The 11,298-nt window shown below is 44.3% G+C and overlaps 3 protein-coding genes across 3 annotated transcripts; 1 reads left to right on the plus strand and 2 right to left on the minus strand.

The window, feature by feature from the left end:
* Positions 1-3,253: 3,253 nt before the first annotated feature.
* On the minus strand, positions 3,254-3,929 carry BYT42DRAFT_625214 (uncharacterized protein; the record flags this gene model as incomplete). Its single annotated transcript, XM_051572403.1, has 1 exon — positions 3,254-3,929. A coding segment is annotated over exon 1 (447 nt), but the record flags the coding sequence as incomplete, so codon positions are not given.
* Positions 3,930-7,080: 3,151 nt separating this feature from the next.
* Positions 7,081-8,001, plus strand: BYT42DRAFT_477869 (uncharacterized protein; the record flags this gene model as incomplete). Its single annotated transcript, XM_051563648.1, has 2 exons — positions 7,081-7,189; positions 7,604-8,001. Coding segments are annotated over 2 exons (507 nt in total), but the record flags the coding sequence as incomplete, so codon positions are not given.
* A 2,060-nt stretch (positions 8,002-10,061) lies between these two features.
* BYT42DRAFT_503717 (uncharacterized protein) lies at positions 10,062-11,027 on the minus strand (the record flags this gene model as incomplete). Its single annotated transcript, XM_051564921.1, has 1 exon — positions 10,062-11,027. The coding sequence occupies one exon, from the start codon at positions 11,025-11,027 to the stop codon at positions 10,062-10,064; it is 966 nt and encodes a 321-aa protein (XP_051419458.1).
* Positions 11,028-11,298: the final 271 nt, after the last annotated feature.

Genomic DNA, 11,298 nt, shown 5'->3' on the forward strand with positions numbered 1-11,298 from the left:
GGCAACCAACCCATTCGCCATCGCACAAGGCGACTGCGGTCAGGCCGAGAGGCAGGAACAAAGAGGACAGGATCAATTTCGAGTGAAGATCAGCACGCACGAATGAGCACACGATCGGTAGAAGCAAGAAAAGCGGTAAAATGAGTCTGGTGATATTGACGCAGCCAAGAGACAAGACGGGAATTGGAGGAGTCATCCGCAGGATGATCAAGAACAATCTGTCGCTGACGGAGACGGGAGAGAAGAGACAAACGAATGGAAGGTGAAAGGAGTGTGAGGAGGCAATCGTCTGGAAGGTATTCAGTACAAAGGCAGAATTTTAACACCAGAGTGTCAGCACGGAAGGACATGTTGGGAAGGTTACACATGTGCTTGAGCACCTGGGTTGAGGAAGTCCGATGACCACCAATGATCATCCGGAGACAATGATCTTGCACACGTTCGAGTTCGGCATACTCTTTTTTGAGCAGGTGAGAAATGGCCAAACCATACTCGAGCTTGGGGCGGATGAATGCAGCGTAGATACGCGTACAGAAAAGCAGCAGAAAACCATTACGGTTAAGGCCCATGGCGTTTAACTGGGACATTGCAAGAAATGTACTTTGCGCATGGTGACGGATCATGGAAGAGGCATCGATACCTTTGGAACGGAATGGCACACCAAGGTAGACAAATTCGTCAACAGGCGGGAGGGACTCATTGTACAGACTTAAACAAACATAGCTGCAGGAACTGGGTACCAGTGCATTAATGATGGCACATTTGGATGGACTCCATTTGTAACCAAGAGCAACCGAGTGAGCCTCAGCAAGCGACAGCATATGTTGGACTTCGCGAGCAGACCCAATGAGGGCCACATCGTCCGCATACAACAGACAGTTGATGGGAGTGGGCGAAGGATCGGACGAAGCAGTGGACGTGGGGCCAAATGGAAGACCGAAAGGTGAGGAAGCGTTGTAGGGTGGCGGACGAGAAGGCGAACAAGAGAGAACAGAAGTTGTAGATCGGGAAGCAGCGGAACGGAGGAGAACAGGCAAAGTGTTGATATAAATTGAATAAAGGAACGGACTGAGGACTGAGCCTTGAAGGACACCAGTTGCAGGAACGAAAGGAGAGGAGATGTGGTTGCTGAGGAGAACTGTGACTGAAACATCGTCAAACATGTGGGCGAGAAGGGACACCAAAGCCGGAGGAGCAGAAAAAGAAAGGAGAGTTTGCCAGATAACTCGTCTATCGACGGTATCGTAGGCGGACTTGATGTCCAGAAATGCAACAACAGGATAATGGTTATGGTGATCGCGGTAGGCGCGCATCAAGTCATGCAAGCAGAGGGCTTGATCCAACGCACTACGTTGATGCCAGAAGCCGCCTTGGGACACATCAAGGGGAGGAGCAGCGAGTTCCACAAAGGGCTGGAGACACATTTCGAAAAGTTTTCGGATGATGGAAGTCAGAGAAATCGGGCGGTAATTGCTGGGAAGGGAGGGATCGCCTTTTTTGTGGATCAGAACGACTTGCGCTTCACGCCAAAGGGAGGGAACGTATGCCCATTGGACACAGAGGTTAAACAAAAAGGAAAGGAGGGGGGAAAGCACAGACTGGATGGGCATAAGCATCTCAGAACGGATATGATCCGATCCGGGAGCTTTTCGCCGAGGGAGTCGATCCAAAGTCTTGGCAACTGTATCTGGAGTAAAGAAAGGAACGTGAGGGGTGGATGGGGAAATAGCAAAAGGAAGGGAAGATGTGGATGGCGGCAAAGATGGTGGGCGAGACAAGGGTAAACCCGAACCAGAATATACTGAGGCCAGGTGATCACGCATGGCTAATGCACCAGCGGCTGGACCATCAGGGTGGGTGAATTGGACTTGTTGGCGGCGGCGGTTTCGGATGGACTTGATCGTGGACATCGCTTGGGGGAAATCCCCACGAGCCACAGTATCACAAAAAGCATGCCAAGCTTGCCTTTTCGCGCGGCGGACGGCGGTTCGAAATCGTCGGGCAGCCTGTTGGTGTTCATCCCACCAGACAGCTTTGTCAATGCCAATGGCACAACGCCACTGCCGGTAGGTGCGATCTCGATGGTCAGCCATGGTTTGCAAGTCAGCATTCCAAAATGACTGCCATTGACGGGGCCGAGGGTCACGAGTACCAACCAATTTATCCAGAGCGGAATAAATGGCGGAGTTGAGGTTGTCATTGAGTTGATCAATGGGTGGTCGGGTGGCGGGTGGATCAGAGGAGAGCTGTTGAAGCTTCTCATGTAGTGGTTGGGAAAAGGAGCGGAAAGAGGCAACGTACAGCTGGTGGACATCAAGTTCTTTAAGACGAGAGAGGTTCCAGAGACGGCGGGGAGATGGTGAAGGAGTGTAGTAATCGGCGGATGGATCAGGAAGAGTATATACAAATGATAACGACATTAACTTGTGATCAGATCTGAGGGAAAGATCAGAGAAGATATAAAGGGATGAGTGGGGAAGCGTGGGGAGGTTGGTGAGGAAATAATCGACGATACTGCTGTGGACTTGGCTGTTGCGGAAAGTGTGATACGTGGGTATGCCGTAAGCGAGGGAAATATTTAGAATTGATAATGAACGTTCGGTGACCCAATCCTGTAGTAACTGGCCACGTGGATTGCTGATGCAATCTCCGGTGACAGTACCAAGGCGGGCATTCAGGTCTCCACAAATGATAATATCATCGGCAAGCAGAATAGAGGAAAGAGCTGTAGAAACAGCGTCAAGAGAGAGGGTGGGGGGAAGGTAAAGACAAACAAGGCGAAGAGAGGAACCCAAGTGGAGGCCAAGCGCATACTTTGTGGCCAAGGGGAAAGGAGTGACAGTGAGCGGAAAATCTGGGGAAACAAGGGCAGAAACACCTTCAGAGCCACGAAAGTTGCCAGCTACAGAGGTGCCATAATTATGGTATTGTGACCAGGAAGTACGAAGCTTGTTGGGAGAGAGGAGCCAGGTTTCGGTGATAAAAACAATTGAAAAGGAATGACAATGGCGGAGGAGATCGTCGACCAGGGAAACTTGGAGACCATTGGCATTCCACAGGCCGATGTTGAGAGGAATAGTGGGCGGGACAGAAGAAGAAGGAAGGGAAAGAGCATTTGAAGGAATGGAGGGAGGCTGTTCTATCATTATAATGATTTTTGAACGTCTTGCATATCATTGTCAGGGTCGGTGGAGGACTTTTGCTTCTGACCGGTTGGGTTGGCTGGAGAGGCGGGGGCACCACAGCATTGGCCTAAGAGTCTGGGTAGATCAGAGTCTTCCAAGATGTTGGCCTTGACAAAGGAGCGCGCAACGGGGGAGGCAAGATGGTACGGAAGGTGAGTCACTGCTTTTTCACAGCGTGTGCGATACAAATCGAACACGAAGGCTTCCTGATGTTCGGTAGACATGGCTTTGATTTCAGGATCCGCCAGGATACTAATATCCAAAGGATCAAAGTTTTCCAACGGTTTGATTTCGGCCTTGGTGAACTGGGCCATGGCAAAGTCGAAGTACTGCTCATGGACAAGAAGTCCAACGACAGCACGGGCAGGGAAACAAATGTCTAGGACACGGTAGGGATCGATGCCGAGGCGGCGAAGACGGGTTCTCGTTTCCTGACGAGTCAGGCGGCGAGAACGGGGAACGTAAAGGTATTTAAAGCTGGAAAGGCCCAGAAGGGGTCTGGAAAATGCGAACATCAGCAGGTCGGAGACGGGTGGTGTTAGTGGGGCGCTTTTTTTTAGTCACAACAGCCCAGGAGGAGGCATCAGAGCCCAATGGTGGGCGGGGAGAAGAGGAGGCTGGGAGGGGTTCGTTGGTTAAAGTGGCAGGTGCCGACTTTGGTTGGTGCTGTTGCTGAACTGGAGGATCAGAGGCAAGGGAAGCAAGGCGGGTTTTGAGTTCGGCCACTTCATTGCGAAGTTGGCGGTTTTCAGTAGCGAGTTCGCGGAACTTTGCAAGTTCGGCGGCCTGGTTTATAGTGGTCACTATGAGCGTGTTAATTTGGGCCTGCATAGCCTCAAGTTGGGCAGCTAAGTTTTTGGACATGCTGGGAGTCTGTTGCGCCGTCGGGGCTACAAATAAATTCAGGTGGTTCGGGTCAGCCAGCACGCTTGGGTCGGACGTCGAAAAGAAAGGGGGCACTTGGGAACGGGGCAAGTTACTGAAAGCCGTGTTGCTGCTTATTGTTGGATTTAGTTTTTACACAATTGTGGATGACTGGACAACAACGAAGATTTGGGCTGGATGTTTTGATATACCGTACGGCTACAATGAATGTACGATATGTCAAAGGATGGGCGATGGATGGATAGGTTTGTAGGGCGGATTGAGCTATCGAGATTCCGGCAAAAGGTTTTTCCGCTATAAAAATGAGAAAAAAGTGATGAAGAGCAGAAAAAGGGTGCGGCCTTAGCTCAGGTTAAAGATTATTTTATTAAAAGACTTGCAAGCGTTATAAAACTTTGGTTGCCATCTTTTGGAGCATCAGTGGGGTGGAGGCAAAAAAGTCCTGGGAGCCAGGAGGACAAAAAAGGAATGGGAAAAGAGAGTGGGGACGAACATAATGGCGCCTTGATCTGACGATGAGGTCCTCTCAGCAGCTGCACTAAAGGTTGTGGCAGTGTGAGGGAGCAACACCGAGACAAACTCATTGCGCGTCATTCAATGGATGAGAAGCTTGTTGCCAGTATTGGGCAATATCAGTTGGGGGCGGGTAGTCGCCATCTTGGTTACACAGGCATTCAATATGCCAAAGGATTACAGCAAGGGCCGGAAGAAAACTGGGACAAGGAGCCGAGGATGATTTTGGTAAAGCTGAGAGTGCAAAATCTATGGGATGGTGGTTACCTGTGTTGAGGGGTAGGTCATCCCAAAGAGAGCTGGGGATAGCACGGCAATATGGGAAATGGCGTCGTGATGTGTGGTCATTGAGACAGGGACAAGGTTTGGGTTTCCCTGGGAGCCATCCCATGCGCCATCGTATGAAACGACCGCGGGTGATGCGACATACGGGTAGGTAGAGAATGGGGTCAACTTGGAGAGTGGGGAGACAGGCGCGGATCAGCACCTAGTCCGTTTGGGCAAGAAATTCGGCAAACAATTGCTGGCGATCATCGTGAAAGAAGGAGCGAAGGCCAGGCAGAGGTGATGGTAATGAGCGGTAGAGACGGTTGTTATAGAGATCAGTAGAGAGGCGAGTATTGTTTACCGAGGCTTCCAGTAGTCTGAGGAGACAAGAGGTGGGGAGTTTGGTAGCTCGGAGACAATATTTAGTGATCAAGATATCGATACAGTGGCGCATTGAAGGTAGGTGGCAAATGTGACGGAGGACAGTAGTAGAGGAAGTAGGATGGCCACCGACAATCATTCTTAAGCAGCGGTCTTGTAGTTTTTCAATGGCACGGTAGTCTTTCTTTAAAAAGGTGGATATTGCAAGCCCATATTCAAATTTGGGTCGAATGAATTGGGCATATAGGCGGGAGCTAAGAAGGAGAGAAAAACCGGAACAGCATGCACCGATCGTATGGAGAGTAGACATGGCCAGGAGTGTGGGGGGTTGGCGGTAGGCAATTAAAGCAGAGGTGGAGATACCAGAATGACAGAAGGGGACTCCTAAATAGACAAATTCGTCTACTGATGGGATCGGTTCATTATAGAGGGTAAGCGCAGGACGGGTGTCAGTGCTAGGGTGGTTAAGGATGGCACATTTAGTTGGGCTCCAACGGTAGCCGAGGAACAGAGAGTGGTAGTCAGCTAGGTCGAGCATCTGGCGAACTTCATGGTAAGAGCCAACCAGGGCGACATCATCAGCGAAGAGTAGACAGTTGATGGGAAGAGAAGGGCGGAAACGAGGGTGAACAACTATGGAGTGGTCCTTAGCAGCATTACATAGGAGAGACGGTAGAGAATTAATGTATATAGAGTAGAGGTGTGGGCTAAGTACGGATCCTTGGAGCACTCCAGTAAGTGGCACAAACGGTTGGGAGGTATGGTTGGATAGAAGGACAGCGATAGTAACCTCATCGAAAAGGTGGCTCAGTAGATGAAGGAGTGGCGGTGGGGTATCATTGGTTTGCAGAGCTTGCCAGATAATCCTGCGGTCCACAGTATCGTATGCGGCTTTTATATCAAGAAAGGCTACGACCGGGAAATGGTGGCACCGAAGATAATAATCGTGCATGATGTGATGGAGACAAAGAGTAATAATCATTATTATTAATAATCATTATAAATATTAAGATTCTCTATAACTGTTAATAAATATAAAATTTAAAATATAAAGGTTGACAAGCGTAGTGCAGTCTTAACACAAGCTTGTGCAGTGTTCCTTGGCAATGAGGGTGGTAAGAATGACTTGAAGGTGAGTCAGTTCTTACGTCTAGGTTAGGGAGTTGTCCTAAATTTAATAATAAAAAATGTTACTCTTTTTATCGGAGTTTTAAATAAATTTTTAATTTATAAAAAAAATTGAATTTCTTTTTATATAATAAAATAAGTAATGGAAACACTTAAACAAAATTATTATTATTCTGTAAATTTAACTTTAGGTCCAAATAAAAAGGATATAAAAAATAAAGAATATAATTATTTATTAAGTAGAGTATTAGAATGGAGTAAAAGAATAAAAAATATAAATGAAGTATTAGTAAATGGACCATTTTTAGATGAAGGAGAAAATAAAAATATACATATAAATTTAACATTATATTCTGAAATAAATTCTGTAGAAAATATAAGAAAAAAATATTTTATGAATTGGATAAAAACTAAAGGTTATGTTAATATAAGTCATACTAGAAATTTAATAAAATGGAACGAATATGCTGAAAGAAATCATTACCAACTTTTATATAAACAAATAATAAATTAATTTAAAATAAAAATTGAATAATTATATATATATAAAATGACTATTGAAGAAATATATGAAGATGAGTTAATAAAAATATATAATAAATATTGGAATTTCTTATATAATGATTATAATGTAATTAAAAAAGATTATTATCATCGTACTGATTTAAAAAATATTGAAGATATTTATAAAATTAAAGAAGAATTATTAAATAAATTAGGTTATATATCAATATTTTTTTTTATTAATGAAATTTTTGGTATAAAAGATTATCCTGGTGCATATAAAACGGTTGATAAAGCTTATTTAATTTTATATCATATGATATCTGGTAAATCTATATCAAAAATGAATGATTATATAAATTATTCTATTTTTTATGATATTTATAAAAAGTTTTGGATTGAAAATTATAATGAATTAAATAAAAAAGTTGATTATTATTTAGAAAACATGTTTAGTAATATAAGATTAAGATTAATATGTGCACAAAAATATAATCCAAAAGAATTTAAACATGTAACTTTAATAATTGATGGACATGATAGTAAAATAAATTATGAAAATATAAATGTAAGTAAAAGAAAACTTTTTTCTTATAAATTAAAAAAATCAGATGTAAGAACTCAAACATGTACAGATATTAATGGTATGATAATATATATTTCAAATAGTAAATTTTGTAGAGATAATACAGATGGAGAAATATTTTTAAAAATAAATTTACAAAATAAAATAGAAGAAGTTGATTATATAGCATTTGATGGTGGTTATTATTATTCAATTGATAAATTTATTGAATATAATAAAACTAATAAAAAATTTAAAAGAGAAAATTTTATATATCCATATAGAAAAATTAATAAAGAACAATTATCAGAATATAAAAAATTATTTAATGAAAAATTTGCTTCTTTTAGATCAACTATTGAAACACAATATGCAGAAGTAGGTAATATATTTAAAAAGTTTAGTAATAGTAATGCTGCTACTAAAACATCTAATATAAAATATTATAATTTACAGTTTAAAATATGTGTTTTATTAAGAAATATAAGACATTATGTTAATAAATTTGATATAGAAACATTAGAACATCATACAAGATGGTTTAGTGATGATTTTGATTTAAAATATAATAATGAAGATCATAATTATAATATTGATATACAATATAATGAAAATTATAATGAGTTAAAAGAATTACAAAATAAGTTTTTAAATATAAATTTTAATGAGGATATGATGGAAGAAGAATTATAAGAGTAATAATCATTATTATTAATAATCATTATAAATATTAAGATTCTCTATAACTGTTAATAAATATAAAATTTAAAATATAAAGGTTGACAAGCGTAGTGCAGTCTTAACACAAGCTTGTGCAGTGTTCCTTGGCAATGAGGGTGGTAAGAATGACTTGAAGGTGAGTCAGTTCTTACGTCTAGGTTAGGGAGTTGTCCTAAATTTAATAATAAAAAATGTTACTCAAAGGGCTTGGTCCAAAGCACTGCGTTTGAAGCGGAATCCTCCTTGGGCTGGATCGATGGTGGGTGAGAAGGAATGGAGTGAGGGACTGAGGCAGATCTCTAGGAGTTTACGCAGTACAGAGGTAAGTGATATGGGGCGGTAGTTTGAGGGTTGGGACGGATCGCCTTTTTTGAAGATGGGGAAAACTTGAGCATGGCGCCATGTTGGTGGGACATAGGACCATTGCCAGCATAATTGGAAAAGCGGTAGGAGAAGACGGGACAGTGTGAAGGATATGGGCTTCAGCATTTCAGCTTTGAGATGGTCAGCACCAGGCGCTTTGCGGGTAGGGAGTGAACGGATGGCGATGTCAATGGAGGATCGTGTAAAAGGACAACTATCGAGTGAAAAAGGAGTGGATGGGGGGTCAAGATCGGATGGACGTGTAGGTGATAGATGAGTTCCGCTATATACAGCGGCTAAATGGTCGCGCATCTGGAGGGTAGCAGCGGCTGGTCCGTCAGGATGAGTAAAGGACTGTAAAGGGCGGCGTCTGCGTTTAAGTTGGGCAACTTTGGCTGTAGCCTTATTATAGTCTGTCTCAAGGGATTGACAAAAGGCTTGCCAACGGGCACGTTTGGCTGTGCGGACAGCAGATCGGAAAGCAGCTTGGGCAGTGACATGGGCATTCCACCAGTATATTTTATCAATGCCTTGGCTGTGGCGCCAACGCTTGTAGCATCGTTCACGGGTATCAGCAGCAGCTTGAAGATCAGCGGACCAGAAATCTTTCCAACAGGAAGGGCGTGGGGGACGCGGTTTGATGGAGGAATCCAGAGACTCATAAATAGCACAATTGAGGGTATCTGTATATGTATCAATAGGTGGGCGGGAAGTCGGAGGGTTATCAGCCTGGTGGAGGAGGTTTTGGTAGAGGTCGGCCGTTTTGGAGGTGAAGGTGGTAGCATAGAGGTCACAAGTTGGTTCATCTTTGAGGCGGGAGAGGTTCCAGGTGCGTCGAGGCGGAGGAGGAAGGAGTGGATCAGTAGGGTCATAGTCAAAGGAGAGAGAGAGGAGCTTATGGTCCGAGCATAAAGAGAGATCAGTACGGATATGCATAGAAGGTTGGAGAAAGGAGGGTGCGGAGTTGGTAATAAATAAATCAATAATGCTGCTGATTTCTTGTTGTTGTCGAAAAGAGACATAGGTGGGTTGGCCATAGGTAAGGGAGGAATTAAATATATGGAGGTCATGGTCAAGGAGCCATTGTTGAAGCATAGTGCCGCGAGGATTGGTACGGTGGTCTCCGAGAAGAGATCCTAGTCGTGCATTGAGGTCGCCACATATTAAGGTATCGTGGATTAAAGGGATTAAGGTGATTATATCCATAGCATCAGAGTCAGATAATGATGGTGGCAGATATAGGCATACTACAGTGAGAGAACCAAGCTTGAGGTGGATATCGTAGTTTGACAACGAGGAGAGTTGGTAGACAGGCAAAGAACAGGATGGAGCAATTAGGGCACAGATTCCCATGGAGCCACGATATTGTCCAGTAACGGGAGTGCCATATAGGTGGATTTGTTGCCAAGAGGTAGGGAGACGCAAAGGATGGAGGAGCCATGTTTCGGTAATGAACAGTAGGGAAAAGGAGCGGCAATAGGAGAGAATGTCATGGATGGTAGAGGCCTGTAAACCGTTGGCATTCCATAAACCAATTGTAAGGTGTGTCATTAATTATTAGAGTAGTGGGAGGCGCGGGAAGTAGGACGAGAGGAGAAGGCACCATCAAGATCCATTTCGGTTTCAGGTTGCAGAGAAGAGGACTCAGTGTCGCTGGGAAACTTATCACGATCCACATAGGGTCCCGATGTGGTGAACGTAGCATGATCGGAGGCAAGGATCCATCCACATTGATAAAAAGCATGTGCAATGGGGACAGCAATATGGGGACGGAGATATTTGAGCGTTTGGATACAACGTTCTCTGTGGAGTTGGAGGGCTAAGGCAGTACGGTGTTCAAGTGAGTGAGATGCATATTTGGGATCGCCCAGGTTGGTAGGATCAGTGGGGTCGAAGTTAGCGATAGGGGAAACAGTAGCTTTCTCCAAAAGATCACGAACGATGGGTATATACTGGACATGGAGGAGGAGGCCAATAATGTTGCGGGCCGGGAAACTGACATCCAAGATGCGGGAGGAGTCAATACCAAAACGACGAAGTCGACGGCAGACTTCGGCACGATCCATGCGGCAGGAACGATGAAGGTAAAGATGATCAAAGCCTTGTGGGCCGGTAACAGGTGTAAATCCACGGGCATTGGCAGCAATACGTCTAGGTGATGTTAGGGGGCGAATGGGTTTGTGTTTCGAGGTGACAGTCGCCCAGTTGGATTCCATGGCACCTTTGGCACCAGTTGGGGGAGTAGCCTGTGTAGGCAGCGGGCTTTCATTCGGTTCGGGTCGGACATGGGCGGTAGGTTGCAGCGCTGGAGCGGAGAGGAACTTAGCGACTTGAGTAGTCAAATCGAGGATTTGTTGATGCAGGGCTGCGTTCTCGGTCACAAGGGTTGTGACCATTTGTTGGAGCGCGGTCACGGCTTGGACCAGGTCGGCGGTTACAGAGTTAGGCTGGGATAGTAGTTCCGCTATGGTTTGGGAACCAGAAAACGGCGACACTATCGGTGTAGCGGTGTTCATACTCTCTGGGGACAAAGAGGTAGGTGTCTGAGGTGTGGATGCAGGTGGATGCAACGCTTTTTCTGACGGATGGATGATTTTTAGGTATGGAAGTAAACGTCGATTTTTTAGCAGGGGACACTACAGTTAAACAGCGAAACCCTCCGCGTAAGGTACGTAAGGTTTTTTAAAAACCTTACGTACCTTACGGAGGGAATCCAAAAAACCTAACGCGGAGGGAATCCACCTGACTTTGAATCTTAAAAAACGTCAATCCAATAGAAATACGTTA

The sequence above is a fragment of the Radiomyces spectabilis genome (assembly GCF_025331425.1).
Source record: "Radiomyces spectabilis strain NRRL 2753 chromosome Unknown BYT42scaffold_14, whole genome shotgun sequence".
NCBI lineage: Eukaryota > Fungi > Mucoromycota > Mucoromycetes > Mucorales > Radiomycetaceae > Radiomyces > Radiomyces spectabilis.